General features: G+C 41.2%; 1 protein-coding gene across 7 annotated transcripts in view; it reads left to right on the top strand.

Annotated features, from left to right (window-relative positions):
• LOC121580884 (extended synaptotagmin-2-B) overlaps positions 1-14578 on the top strand; it is a 55154-nt gene extending 40576 nt beyond the window's left edge. For 2 of the 7 annotated variants that reach the window (XM_041896016.2, XM_041896014.2), the window contains 17 exons: positions 2236-2356; positions 2557-2733; positions 2996-3081; positions 3236-3284; positions 3379-3468; positions 4235-4330; positions 4947-5048; positions 6414-6476; positions 7781-7855; positions 8546-8632; positions 8927-9076; positions 10889-11259; positions 11461-11556; positions 12048-12179; positions 12288-12393; positions 12747-12796; positions 12968-14578. In XM_041896016.2, coding sequence (XP_041751950.1) covers positions 2236-2356; positions 2557-2733; positions 2996-3081; positions 3236-3284; positions 3379-3468; positions 4235-4330; positions 4947-5048; positions 6414-6476; positions 7781-7855; positions 8546-8632; positions 8927-9076; positions 10889-11259; positions 11461-11556; positions 12048-12179; positions 12288-12393; positions 12747-12796; positions 12968-13016 — 1900 coding nt within the window. In that variant the 3' untranslated portion in view covers positions 13017-14578. The remainder of the gene's footprint in view (positions 1-2235; positions 2357-2556; positions 2734-2995; positions 3082-3235; positions 3285-3378; positions 3469-4234; positions 4331-4946; positions 5049-6413; positions 6477-7780; positions 7856-8545; positions 8633-8926; positions 9077-10888; positions 11260-11460; positions 11557-12047; positions 12180-12287; positions 12394-12746; positions 12797-12967) is intronic. The other 5 variants (XM_041896019.2, XM_041896017.2, XM_041896021.2 and 2 more) reach the window with 3 other exon arrangements.
• The last annotated feature ends 885 nt before the right edge of the window (positions 14579-15463 follow it).

Here is a 15463-nt window from a genome sequence, read left to right as displayed (position 1 = left end):
ATGGCGGCCAAAGGAGGTGTTGGCTTTGGGAATGACCAGTGAGATATACCTGCTGGAGCGCAGACTACGGGTGGGTGCTGCTATGGTGACCAATGAGCTAAGATAAGGCGGGGATTTGCCTAGCAGTGATTTATAGATGGCCTGGAGCCAGTGGGTTTGACGACGGACATGTAGTGAGGACCAGCCAACAAGAGCGTACAGGTCACAGTGGTGGGTAGTGTATGGGGCTTTGGAGACAAAACGGATGGCACTGTGATAGACTACATCCAATTTGCTGAGTAGAGTGTTGGAGGCTATTTTGTAAATGACATCGCCGAAGTCAAGGATCGGTAGGATAGTCAGTTTTACGAGGGCATGTTTGGCAGCATGAGTGAAGGAGGCTTTGTTGCGAAATAGGAAGCCGATTCTAGATTTAACTTTGGATTGGAGATTCTTTATGTGAGTCTGGAAGTTGAGTTTACAGTCTAACCAGACACCTAGATATTTGTAGTTGTCCACATACTCTAGGTCAGACCCGTCGAGAGTGGTGATTCTAGTCGGGTGGGCGGGTGCTAGCAGCGTTCGATTGAAAAGCATGCATTTAGTTTTACTAGTGTTTAAGAGCAGTTGAAGGCTACTGAAGGACTATAATAGAAGGTTAATCAAAATATGCATTGTTCTCCCTTTATTGCAACTTTTTCAAAACATTTAAATAGTTACATTTAGTGGGGTGGTAACGAATTCAGGTAAATATATCAAATATGCAATACAAACTTAAGTGTGTGAGTAGTATGTACTGTATGTCTACCTGACAGACACTACATGACCAAAAGTGTGTGGACAGGACACATGCTCATCGAACATCTTATTCCAAAGTCATGGGCATTCATATGGAGTTGGTCCCCCATTTGCTGCTATAATAGTCTCCACTCTTCTGGGAATGCTTTCCACTAGATGTTGGAACATTGCTGCAGGGACTTGCTTCCATTCAGCCACAAGAGCATTAGTCGGACACTGATGTTGGGCGATTAGGCCTGGATCGCAGTCGCCGTTCCAATTCATCCCAAAGGTGTTTGATGGGGTTGAGCTCAGAGCTCTGTGCAGGCCAGTCAAGTTCTTCCACACCGATCTCGACAAACCATTTCTGTCTGGACCTCGCTTTGTGCACGGGGGCATTGTCATGCTGAAACAGTAAAGGGCCTTCCCCAAACTTTTGCCACAAAGTTGGAAGCACAGAATCGTCTAGAATGTCATTGTATGCTGTAGCGTTAAGATTTCCCTTCACTGGAACTAAGGAGCCTGAACCATGAAAAACAGCCCCAGACCCCTATTCCTCCTCCACCAATCTTTACAGTTGGCACTATTCATTCGGGCAGGTAACGTTCTCCTGGCATCCACCAATCCCAAATTAGTTTGTCGTACTGCCAGATGGTGAAGCGTGATTCATCACTCCAGAGAATGCGTTTCCACTTCTCCAGTGTCCATTGGCGGTGAGCTTTACACCACTCCAGCCGGCGCTTGGCATTGCGCATGGTGATCTTAGGCTTGTGTGCGGCTGCTCAGCCATGGAAACCCATTTCATGAAGCTCCTGACGAACCGTTCTTGTGCTGATGTTGCTTCCAGAGGCAGTTTGGAACTCAGTAGTACGCGCTTCAGCACTCCCGTTCTGTGAGCTTGTGTGGCTTTCCACTTCGCGGCTGAGCCGTTGTTGCTCCTAGACGTTTTACACTTCACAATAACAGCGCTTACAGTTGACCAGGGCAGCTCTAGCAGGGCAGGAATTTGACAAACTGACTTGTTGGAAAGGTGGCATCCTATGATGGTGCCACGTTGAAAGTCAATGAACGCTTCAGTAAGGCCACTCTACTGCCAATGTTTGTCTATGGAGATTGCATGGCTGTGTGCTTGATTTTATACACTTGTCAGCAACGGGTGTGGCTGAAATAGCAGAATCCACTAACTTGAAGGGGTGTCCACATACTTTTGTATATATAGTGTATGTTGGAAGACGTGTGCTGAAAGTTTGGGAGAAATGGGATACAAATGGGAATTTCTTTCCAACCCCCAATTTACACCACTTCTGTAGAACGACCCATGTAGGGAATAGAGAGCCATTTCAAATGCAGAATGTTGGTTGTAACAGGATGGCGGTAGCAGCAACCTGAATGGAAGATGTACGTTTTCTATCAGTGTCTCTGTGTGTCCCCTGGACTGTGTGTCTTATAACGTGTATCCCTGTCTGTGTCCCCTGTTAGTGGCTTGTGTGATAACCTGATCCAGGACATCATCTACAGCTACCTGGTCCTGCCCAACCGCATCACCATTCCTCTGGTAGGAGAGGCTCAGCTGGCTCAGCTACGCTTCCCAATACCTAAGGTAGGGAGGATTCCCAATCACTGAAAGCAAGACACATATTCCACTAAATGAATCAAAACATTTTTTGCTGTTGTTTTGTTATGTTCAAATGCAACCCATCCCTTATGGCATTATTGAATTCCAATGTTGTTAATGTAATACATTAAATCACTATGATATACAGTATTATGAACTTAGTGTTTTGTCTCTCTCTCCTCTAGGGTGTCCTGAGGATTCACTTCCTGGAGGCCCAGGACCTGTTAGGGAAGGATAAGTTCCTGGGGGGTCTGATCAAGGGCAAGTCAGACCCATACGGTGTCCTTCACATCGGCAACCAGCTGTTCCAGAGCAAGGTGGTCAAGGAGAACATCCATCCCAAGTGGAACGAAGTCTATGAGGTAGAGAAAACATTTTAAAGTGTCCACAAGGAGGTTCGAGAAGTGTTCTTAGGATGATTGTTCTGTCTGAAAAAATCATGATTAGATCTTTGACAGTATGAGAGGGAATGTCTTATTGAAGAAACTGAATGGGACTATTTTACAATGTTGGAGTGGGTGAGTTCTCTGACATTAGATACATTATTACAGTACATTACCAATATGTTGTCCTGTATGCCACGCAGAAGGTCTGTAAAACTGTATGTGTAAATGTGACCCTCAGGCTATGGTGTATGAGCAGTCAGGACCACAGAACCTGGAGATAGAGCTGTTTGATGAGGACACAGACCAGGATGATTTCCTAGGAAGGTTAATGATAGATCCCAATCCTTTGGGGTCCTTCCTCAGCCATCAACATCACTTGAACATCAAGCATGACCTCTGCTGTAGCACATAAAGTTATCATGTGTTAGCCACTCTCTCCAATTAACTCACAGTACAGTATGTGTATATTTCCCTACAGTTTACTGATAGATGTGGCTGAACTTCAGAAGGAACAGAAAGTTGATGAGGTAAAGTGTTTTTTTTTGTTTTTTTTTCTAAATAAAAACACTCAATTGTAAATACAGTATATGTGATCATCCGGCACACTGTGTTCCATTCCAGTGGTTTGTCATGGAGGAGGTGAACACCGGAAAGCTGCATTTAAAACTAGAGTGGCTGTCTCTGCTCCCCACTCCTGAAAAGCTGGATCAGGTACCGCCTTTCTCTACACTGCATCCAAAATGGCACCCTATTGCCGATGTAGTGCAATACTTTTGATCAGGTCAAAAGTAGTGCACTATATAGAGAGTAGGGTGCCAATTAGGACACAAGCCTAGTCTTTCTGAGTGCTACTTTAGATCAGTCTGTATGTTAATTAACTTTTCAGTCCTTCAGCATTAAGACACTCAACATTAATAAGTCTACATATTAATTAGTAAATTAAACATGCAGATTAGAGGGATATTTTGGATAATCCAAGACGGAGTGCTCACCCTGTTTGAACTAGTGCTGTGGTGCTTATTTAACATTTGTTCCATTAGTACACTCATAGATCCCTGTAACACCTAATGCTGTGGATACGTCCCAAATGACACCCTATTCCCTATTTAGCGCATTACTTTTGACCAGGGCCTATAGGGCTCTAGTCAAAAGTAATGCGCTAAATAGGGAAATAGGGTGTCATTTGGGACACAAACTGCATTTCTGCAGTCCATTATATCAGCACTGAAGCCAAGAATAGATAACTCACATCATTCAATGTTTGACCAACAGTACAAATTGCAACTCCTACAGTATTGGCTAAAGTGCATAATTCATTGTCTCTCATGGTCTTGCCTATTTACTGCCTCTGTACCTGTTTGAAGCACCGCTATAACCCTAATAGCATTGTACTAAGTGGACAAATAAAGTTGTTTGAATTGATTAACTAACTGTAACTATTGATTATGGTCTGGTCCTCTTCCGCTGTCTCTCCTAGGTGCTGACCAGTATTAAGGCCGATAAAGGCCAGGCTAACGACGGCCTGTCATCTGCACTGCTGGTGGTCTACCTGGACTCAGCAAGGAACCTCCCAGTAAGTCACTCCACCTGTGGTAAACTCACTGGAAGAATAGGAAGAACCACAAGAGCTACTATATACTTAAGGTTGATCATCCGTTCTGCAGGGTCTAATGTGTAGCAGAGGTTAAACATCAATCATTGGCCCCATTTAAACTATAACTTGGATGGGGAAACGCACTACATTGCCTTAACTAAGCACAACTTCTTTCATTTGTTAGTTAGGAGATGGTAATGTCAAGTTTCCTCAAAGGCCATAAAACATAAGGTATTATTGTGCCAGTCTACTAGTCATCAGACAGTATGAGCCTCCCAGTTCACCCCAGCTTCTCTCACCTGCCTCCTCTTCCTCCTCTTCCTCTGATTGTTCTCTTGCTTGAACTCCTTCCCTTCTCCTCCCTCCTCTCCTCTCCTCGTGATAATGTTAATATTTATTCCCTCACACTAATAGTCTGCCAAAGGGATACATTATTGTAGCTGAAGTTGATATACTGTTCTATATCACCTGTGAAATAACATCTGTTTTGACTCTATTTGCATAAATGCATAGCGTAGGCAAACCCTGCTTCACATGTCTCTTTTCAGCCTCTTCTTCTTCTTTGCTTTCTTCTCTCCATTTCCCTCCTCTGAAGAGTGTGTTCGAGGGGAACTTGGGTTCTGGCCACTTAAAAGAGCGGAGAGCTTCGGGCCTAGTCTTTTGTGAGAATACGGCCTCTCTCTATAGGACCTTATTTGTGAGTCCTCTGGTATTTTGCATCCTAGTTATAGTTTTTTTGTTTGCAATTTTGACGATTGAAATGAGAAAGAAACTCCAATAAGCATGTTGACTGTCGTATGATTGACTTATGCACGTATGTTCTTAAAATGTTGCATAAAACATACAGTGATTTAACAGTGAGGCTGTCAGTCATAACTATGAGGCCAGGTCTTGAGAAAGATATTGGTGCAAAAGAGCCAGAGGCATGTTAGGAGGCCTGTCTGTAGATTGCTTTCCCTCCAACCCGCTTATCCAGCCATTACCCGCCTGTTAATGGGTTGTTGCCCCAGCAACAAATGCTCTCTTACCTGTAACACGGGCGTCCTAAGGACACTCACCCTGCCTCGCCTTGTCTCAAATTCCAGACATAACTAGTCATCTCAGAGCATCTCCCAACTCCAATATCCTGTTACACATGTCTCCCACACTACTCAGTCCAAAAGCAATGGCATGACTTAGCAAGGCATGGTCTGCGTCCCAAATGGCACCCTATTCTATATATAGGAAATAGGGTGCCATTTGGGAAGGGGGCAGTGACATGACCTGTCAAGATATGTTAACAATTCTCCAAAGATGTGTAGCTGACAACAAAAATGTAATGTTTAACAACAGCGAATGAATAGCTAATGTGATACAGAATGCAAGGATATACTACGTCCTGAACGAACTGCTTCACTCTGTGGATGAACTGTATTCATTTAACTGTAGATGTATTTGTTGCTAGAAATGATGTTGTCTGTGTTGTACGAAAGTACTCATTAAAAGAATGACTCTACTCCATTTACTTATAAAGAGATAATAAAGTATCTGGAATGTCATAGATGTACATAACAACTACAACATGAATATCCCCATTATTGGTTGGAGGTTTCACAGATTCCGTCCTGATTCTGGGAATCCTCCAACTGGGATTTTTAGAAAACCTAGGAATTTTGGGAAAGTTACTGGAACCTTACCCCAATTATTACTTTCTATTCACAAACACCATCTCACTCCTGTTACTGGACTGCCTTGTCAGGGTTGGAATGGTTCTTCTGTTTTCTCCATAATGAATGCGCCTCTTTATCTCCCATTGTGTTTTTCCTGGGTATGTCGTTGTCAATACACTTCATGATTCATTGGGGGAACCTTCATTTATTAACCTTGTGCTCATCATGTTGTTTTTGTCTCTGTCTGTCTCTACCTGGCATCCTGGTTTTGGGGTCGTCTGGTGTGTGGTCGTCATCGTCGCTCCATCCATGATTTAACCTCCTCCTCTTCCTCCTGCTCCTCCTCCTCCTTGCATGCCCTGTCCTAATAACCAACCTGGTGTGTTCATTCTCTCCTGCCCTGGGGGAAAAAGCGCAATCCTTTAGAATTCAACCATGACGGTTTGAAGAAGGCCTCAGTCAGTAAGGCCATCAAGGTAATGTAACATCCGAGCATGCAGAGCCATCCAGACAGACAGACAGACAGACTGAGGAAGACTAAAGGCCCTGTTAAATACTTTTTTTTAAACACCCTTCCTGTAATACAGTAAGACTGGTGAAAGCAATGGGGTGGAAGCTATGTTTTCATCTGTGCACTCACTTATAGATCAGTGATTAAGGATGCATTTAAGGTATTTGAACAGGGCCTAGAGACACACACTGCAGTTGGCCAGAGTTACACTGTAGTAGGGGAACCACATACAGTACCGTGCTTTTTCTATTAGGAAGTGGATTTAGTATTGATCAGTTTATCATGTACTCGTTTCCTGAATACAAATGTGTTGAGTAGTAGGCAATTTGTGAAAGTGGAAAGCAATTAAGTTTACTAGACTAGCGTCAACTGTATCGATTGATTAGATCCCAGTGAGTAATATTGCTTACAAGTTGTTCCCCACCCATGTATTGCTACAGGACTGCTGCTGGAGCATTCAAAATGCCTTGCAAGTTGATTTGGGTTCCTTGTTTTGTGTAATTAATTATTAACAAACCCCAAACTCTACTAATTGTGTTTGTGGACAAAACTGCATTCCAAGCACCATATTCTGATGTACATAACAAATGTGTTGTATGAGATAATTAATGCACCAAGAAAATCTATCTTTATATAAGTATTTCCTCTCTCTTCCAAATTCAACTCTATTTCCTGGTGTTATGGGGTTCTTCTATAGACATTTATGTAACTTCAATACCTACTTCCTGATCTCAAGTCTTTATGCTGCCATATTTAGCCAATGAGGGATCAGTCCACATGATTAGTTTTACATAAATCACTTTTAACAGAATCTTTATTTCACAAATATATTTCAGAAATATAGAGCATCTGCTGATGTAAAAAAATTGATTTGAATTATATTGTTGAGAATATACCCATTCTACATAATGAAATAAGTTATTTTAGCTACAATTCTTAATTGGTGAAACTGCCACGTCAGTTTTGGGATATTACAACAACAAAGAAGAACTGCAAACAACGAACACTGTTGTTGTTGTTTTTCGCTCTGACATCATTGCACGTGTGATAGACCAGCAGAATATGTACTGCAGTTTTTTTTACCATGCTGCCGGACACTCCTCTTCTGCATTTCATCAACAAAACAAAAACTATTTTTAAGTGATTAGATATTTAAACATTTAAATACTGAACTTGATGAGGCTAGGGTGATACAGTAGTACCTAATGAAGTTAACATCTCACAGGGCTAGAGGTTATGTGTTTTATACCTTTTCTTGTTGTTTCACAGTCTGGTAAGAAAGTGAGCAGCGTCCCGAGTCCCTTTGTACAATTCACAGTCGGCCACAAAACCTATGAGAGTAAGGTAAGCTCAAGACCAAAATAACACATTTTCTAGACCCTAGATTTGTATGTTACATTCAGTGGTGTAAAGTACTTAAGTAAAAATACTTTAAAGCACTACTTAAGTATTTTTGGGGGGCATCTGTACTTTACTATTTATATTTTTGACAACTTTTACTTTTACTTTACTACATTCCTAAAGAAAATAATGTACTTTTTACTCCATACATTTTCCCTGACACCCAAAAGTACTCGTTACATTTTGACAGGAAACTTGTCAAATTCATGCACTAAACACACATGCTTCGTTTGTAAATTATGTCAGTGTTGGAGTGTGCCTCTGGCTATCCATAGATTTTAAAAACAACAAAATGCTGCCTTATGGTTTGCTTAATATAAGGAATTTTAAATGATTTACTTTTGATACTTAAGTATATTTTTGCAATTACATTTACTTTTGATACTTAAGTATATTTAAAACCAAATACTTTTAGACTTTTACTCAAGTAGTATTTTACTGGGTGACTTTCACTTTTACTTGAGTCATTTTCTATTAAGGTATCTTTACTTTTTCTCAAGTATGACAATTGGGTACTTTTTCCACAACTGGTTACATTAACCACATAAAATACAGAGGTATTTCCAGTGCAACGTGAATATAATATTTATAGTTGTTATACTGTCTCTAACATGATCCTCCTTCCCTAACCAGACAAGGTATAAGACCAACGAGCCTGTTTGGGAAGAGGTGTTTACTTTCCTTATCCACAACCCCAAATGCCAAGAGCTGGAGGCCGAGGTACAGAAGCATGCTTTCCCTCCTGAGTGACCTCAAAATGTCAGCCATTTAGTCTGGCTTTTGTGTCTGATTTGATCTCTGTGGCTATGATGTGGGATTGAGTTGATTTTGTCTGCTGTTTTAAATCACGCTTAAAACCCCACATGTTTAGCTTGGCTTTTCATCAACGATTTTACTGTTTTATGACATCTTTGCCTCTAGCTTGCCTCATTTGATTGTTTTGCTGTAAAGTTTGTTGTTGCGTTTGATTTGTGCTGTGGCTGTGTGATGATGTGTCCCCTTTTCTCTCCTCAGGTGAAGGATGAGAAACATGAGTGTTCCCTGGGGACTCTGAACCTGCCCCTGGTCCGTCTCCTAGAGGCTGAGGACATGACACTATACCAGCACTTCCCGCTCAAGAACTCTGGGCCCAGCTGCACCCTCAAGATAAAGATTGCACTGAGGGTAAAGGTCCATGAGGGTCTGAATAGGACTCTTTTACGTTGGCTGTGTCCCAAATTGGCACCCTATTCCCTATATAGTGCACTTCTTTTGACCAGGACCCATGCAGGGAATAGGGTGCCATTTGGGACGGAGTCATATTCACCTTATTACTCTCCCTGCTAAATGTTCAATGTTTAGCCTGACTGCAATCATTTCGCATTTTTGCTTTTAAAAAGATATATACACTACCAGTCAAAAGTTTGGACACCAACTCATTCAAGGGGTTTTCTTTATTTTTAACATTGTAGAATAATAGTGAATACATCAAAACTATGAAATAACACATATGGAATCATGTAGTAACCAAAGATTCTTCAAATAGCCACCCTTTGCCTTGATGACAGCTTTGCACTGGCATTCTCTCAACCAGCTTCATGAGGTAGTCACCTTTAATGCATTTAAATTAACAGGTTTGCCTTCTTAAAAGTTAATTTGTGGAATGTATTTCCTTCTAAATGTGTTTGAGCCAATCAGTTGTGTTGTGACAAGGTAGGGGGGTAAACAGAAGATAGCCCTATTTGGTAAAACACCAAGTCCATAATATAGCAAGAACAGCTCAAATAAGCAAAGAGAAACAACAGTCCATCATTACTTTAAGACATGAAGATCAGTCAATACGGAACATTTCAAGAACTTTGAAAGTTTCTTCAAGTGCAGTTGCAAAAACCATCAAGCGCTATGATGAAACTGGCTCTCATGAGGACCGCCACAGGAATGGAAGACCCAGAGTTACCTCTGCTGCAGAGGATAAGTTAATTAGTTACCAGCCACAGAAATTGCAGCCCAAATAAATGCTTCACAGAGTTCAAGTAACAGACACATCTCAACATCAACTGTTCAGAGAGGACTGTGTGAATCAGGCCTTCATGGTCTAATTGCTGCAAAGAAACCACTACTAAAGGACACCAATAAGAAGAAGAGACTTGCTTGTGCCAAGAAACACGAGCAATGGACATTAGACCGGTGGAAATGTGTCCTTTGGTCTGGAGTCCAAATTGGAGATTTTTGGTTCCAACCGCCGTGTCTTTGTGAGATGCGGTGTGGGTGAATGGATGATTTTCCTACCGTAAAGCATGGAGGAGGAGGTGTTATGGTGTGGGGGTGCTTTGCTGGTGACACTGTCTGTGATTTATTTAGAATTAACCAGCATGGCTACCACAGCATTCTGCAGCGATATGCCATCCCATCTGGTTTGGGCTTAGTGGGACTATCATTTGTTTTTCAACAGGACAATGACCCAACACGCCTCCAGGCTGTGTAAGGGCTATTTTACCAAGAAGGAGAGTGATGGAGTGCTGCATCAGATGACCTGGCCTCCACAATCCCCCGACCTCAACCCAATTGAGATGGTTTGGGATGAGTCGTACGGCAGGGTGAAGGAAAAGCAGCCAACAAGTGCTCAGCATATGTGGGAATTCCTTCAAGACTGTTGGAAAAGCATTCCAGGTGAAGCTGGTTGAGAGAATGCCAAGAGTGTGCAAAACTGTCATCAAGGCAACGGGTGGCTATTTGAAGAATCTCAAATATAAAATATATTTTGATTTGTTTAACACTTGTTTGGTTACTACATGATTCCATATGTGTTATTTTATAGTTTTGATGTCTTCACTATTATTCTACAATTGTAAAAATAAAGAAAAACCCTTGAATGAGTAGGTGTGTCCAAACCTTTGACTGGTACTGTATGTACTACACATTATTCAATGAAGACAAGCAATGTGTCTCATATGATTATTTTTAAGCCTCTCCAACCTCAATGTCCCACTTCTGCAGGTTCTGTGTCTGGAGAAGCTGATAGCATCTGACCAAACGTCCTCGGTGCAGGTTCGTAAGGCCAGCACTAGTAACCCCATCCCCATGAAGAGACCGTCAGTCTCCGAACCCCCCAACCCTGTCTTAGACCTCCCCAGCTCTGTGGATGCCTCCACCCAGGAGCTCCACAGGAGAGGGGGGGATTGCGAGCCCTACTCAGGGGGCCCGGTAGGCATCGGCCTGGCCGACGCAGGCAGGAGCACCTCCAACCTGGCCATCTCTGGCTCTCAGAAACACCTGGCCCACAGGGGGTCAACCCCCAGCATCGCCTCAGACATCTCCAACCCCTACGCCACACAGGAGCTCCAGCAGAGGCTGAGAGAGCTGCAGAAGTAAGCATGCATGAAACCAAGCACACACAAAAACACATTGATGCACGCATGCAGGCATGCGCACATACACACCTCATTGTGACATAATCAAAGCATAAAATACAGAAATATTGACTAACTTGCAGATTATATTACAGACCTAATGTGAAGTCTTGTTTGTTATCAGAACAATTAGACTAATGTGTGTGTCTCTGTCCACAGTGGCTCAGCCAGTCATTTCCCCCTGGGTGAGGTACAGTTGACTGTCAGACACAGCTCTCAGAGGAACAAGCTCATCGTGGTGGTGCACGCCTGCCGGTAAGAGACATGACAGGAGATTTAGCCTGTGTCCCATATGGCACCCTATTACACTGTATAGGGAATAGGGTGCCATTTGGGATGCTGCCAAAACTGTAGCATGCCCATGTTATTCTATACACTAAGTATTGGACAAGGTGTCGGTTGTATCAGATGTATCCACTCTATTTTCAATGTACAGTACAAGCTTTTTTATTTGATCACACAATGAATGCTTTAGTTTTGATAGTTGTTTTCTGTTAACTCAAAGGATGTGATCCAGCTAACTTAATTGTGTCAAACTACTCAGTTCTCAATAGGACATTGATTTACACTTCAGACTCCAGGAGGGCACATGTAATGAGATGACTGATGAGCTACAGTAGCCGCCTTGAATGGATCTAGTCTATCTCTGGATAGTCCACGTTATCTGTCTGTCTCTCTCTCTGTCCCTCTCTATTTCTGTGTCTTCATGTCTCTTTCTCTCTATATATCTCTCTCTCTCTCCACAGAAACCTGATTGTGTTCACAGATCACTTGTCAGATCCGTATGTGCGGCTCTATCTTCTACCTGACAAGCGAAGGTCTGGGAGGAGGAAAACCCACACGCACAAGAAGACACTGAACCCTGTCTTCGACCAGATGTAAGTTTAAACATTCCTCTTTACTCGTCTCACCATCAGACATCAGTGGATCTACTGGTGGTGTACTGGTAATCATTGTATAATTGAATTGTGTTTGTGTGTTGTCAGATTTGAGTTCAGTGTGTCGATCGTGGAGCTACACAGGCGGACTCTGGACGTGGCAGTAAAGAACGGAGGAAATATTTTTTCCAAACACAAAGGGCTGCTTGGGAAGGTGAGACTGGACCTGTCCTCTTTTTACATTTTACATTTTTAGTCATTTAGCAGACGCTCTTATCCAGAGCGACTTACAGTTAGTGAGTGCATACATTTTTTTTTTTTTTCCCATACTGGCCCCCCGTGGGAATCGAACCCACAACCCTGGCGTTGCAAGCGCCATGCTCTACCAACTGAGCTACATGGGGCTACAACAGCACTATGTTTATACATGCATGCCTTGTCCATTATTGGATGACATAACTGTGAATATACATTATTGCTGATTCACAGGGAAACGTTGCAATCACTCTTTCTTATTTACCTGTCCAAGTCTCACCCTACGTCCTTCATATCATGTCATCCTGACAGGTTCTAGTGGATCTGACTTACGAGGATATCGCAAAAGGATGGACACAATGGTTAGTGAAAATAACTGAAAAAATACCGTCATGTTTACTTGTTCTCAAACAAATTGAGACATTATTTGCTCTCATCACACCATTTGAGGTACAAAGAATGAAGCGTAGTCAATGTAAATGTATGTTTGTTATTCCTGTTTTATAACAATGCGTCTCTGTATTTGCCACTAGGTATGAGTTGAGTGAGGATGGTCTGAAAAAACCTCTTCAGCAGCTATAGACTACACCATGAGAAGTAGAGGAGGACCTAACCAAGTCTTCACCCATGTATCATTGCCACCAGAGCCCGTATGTGTCAAGCATCTCAGAGTAGTGCTGATTTATGATCAGTTTGGCCTTTTAGATCACAATAGATAAGATAATATGGACATGAATCCATAATCAATAAGATTACATGGACAGGGGGGACATGATCATAGATCAGCACTCCTACTCTGAGACACATGATACATACAGCCCAGATCTTGAGCAAACGTAACTGCTTTTCCATACAGTTGCTTTTAAGACAATTGTAAAAAAGCTTTTGATATTCATTTATACACATCAGTTGCATTGTTAGCGCTCCCCACTTAGAAACTATCCAGTGCAATAGTAAGAAAGGGAGTATGTGGTGTTAAAATGAATGAAAAAATTATTCCATATTTAAAAGGAAATGATTGAGGACCGTAACAAAATATCGATTTTCTTGCTACGGCTTTGACAGCAAGTTTAACCGCCTTGTTTTATGTGGGGAATGTACAACATATATGTAAATATGTACAATGAAGACTAAAGAGAAGGTTATTATAGTGTTAGTAGAGGGAGGTTTCGCTTGGTCAAAATTACCATTTCATTTTTTTAAATTCAACTAACTACATATAAACTCTACAGTCTAAACATATTAACTATGTCAGAGCATGATGCTACAAGTTGACAGTCTCTCCTCTAAGTTAAATAGTGCACCTAGCACAGTACTTGGCCACCAAAGACACAAGTGTTTCATTTCATTGCCTATATGGGGTTTTAACTAAGCCAAATATGTATGCATGTTTTCACAGTATTCATTTCTGCATTTTGAAAGTCTTTCTAAGCATCAGCATAGTGTTTAGGAACAGTAATAATAACACAACTTGCTCTAGTTAACATCACAGGAATATTCCAGCCTTCTTCAAATCATTGTGGCTTATGATAATTGATTTTCCAACTCTGAAATCAGGACAGATCAATTATGGATGGTGAAATATATGTATCATGTTTGTTATCAATAAATATACCAGTCTTAATTATGTTTTTGTATTACGAACACATTTCAGCTTGCATATCTTATTCAATGCTTCTCTTTAATGCAATCGATTGCAAAAAAAACACATGATAAGGATGAAGGAATTGTTTTGGTTTACGTTATGGGTATGACCGTATTGTATCTAGTTACCACATTAATGATGCATCATAATGGAAAGCATTTTAGATTGTACCACGTTTAGACTGTGCCACAGTGGCGTGTAACCTAATGTATTAGTTATGATTTGTGTACTCAAACCTCTGTCACCTCTGTCCTTTTTTAAACTAGTTGTATGTGTAAGCCATCAAATGAAAATGGTCTCTGAAGTCAAGTTCCTATCCTCTCCTGAACTGGTTCGCCTTCTCCATGTACTTTATTTATCTTGTGCCTTAAATCCACAAATATTCAGATGTTTTTAAGTATAAAGAAGCTTTTATAGTTTCCATGTTTGAGAATTTCTCCTTATGTCTTTTAAATAATAAAGAGCTATTGCTGTATGCACAGCAATAAGCTGTATATTACTTTGACTCCATGGACTTCATTCTAATGTCCTACTGTTATCAAACGTTTATTGGTAGAACTTAATCTGATTTTGCACTAATGCTTGTTGTTTTCATTTATTTTCATATTTCTTGTTTTCATTCATTTATATCTATTCGTCTTGTTTTTATTTCATTTTCATCAAATCGATGTAGGTGTATTGACGTGATCTTGTGGGCCCTTTTAATAATACATGAGCTTGCTCATTGCAAACGATGCCGTGTTCATGTCTCGTCGGAAACTCAGGACCTCCTAGTTAAAATGAACATAAGTTGATTCTGATACTTCCCAATTGGAAAACTCTGTTAGAAAGGCAGCCCAATTCTGATATTTTTTCACTAACTGGTCTTTTGACCAATCAGATCAGCTCTGAAAAAGAGCTGATTTGAAAAGATCTGATGTGATTGGTCAAAAGACCAATTAGTGGGGAAAAAATGCAGAATTGGGCTGACTGTGTAAACGTAGCGATCTTTCCACAATGAGTAAGCAAGTCATATATTTCCAAGTTTCCGAAATAATGTGAACGCGGCATGAGTCACAAAAATATGTAATGTGCAAACATTTGAGGGATGGTTATTTGTAAATGGTGTGTCGGTGTGCTCACAATGACTGACTCTCTGATTGGATGAGTCAACCATTGACGCCTTTGTATTACCTTGGTTTACTTTTATTTATCTGGTTATTAATTTCAGGGAGATAGATGTATCAGTCAACTCAAACCACCTTACAGTTCTCCATTCCCACAGTTCTCGGCTCTCTTTTCAAAGTCTACAGTAGGTCTTCTAACTGAGGTAAAATTATATTCATCTTCATAGTCATGGCATGCTTGGTTCAATAGCTATTGACGAAAGAAAACAGAATATCTC

Source organism: Coregonus clupeaformis, chromosome 14, assembly GCF_020615455.1.
Source record: "Coregonus clupeaformis isolate EN_2021a chromosome 14, ASM2061545v1, whole genome shotgun sequence".
Lineage (NCBI taxonomy): Eukaryota > Metazoa > Chordata > Actinopteri > Salmoniformes > Salmonidae > Coregonus > Coregonus clupeaformis.
The sequence above is the reverse complement of the archived record's forward strand: the minus strand, read 5'-3'. Positions and strand labels throughout refer to the sequence as shown.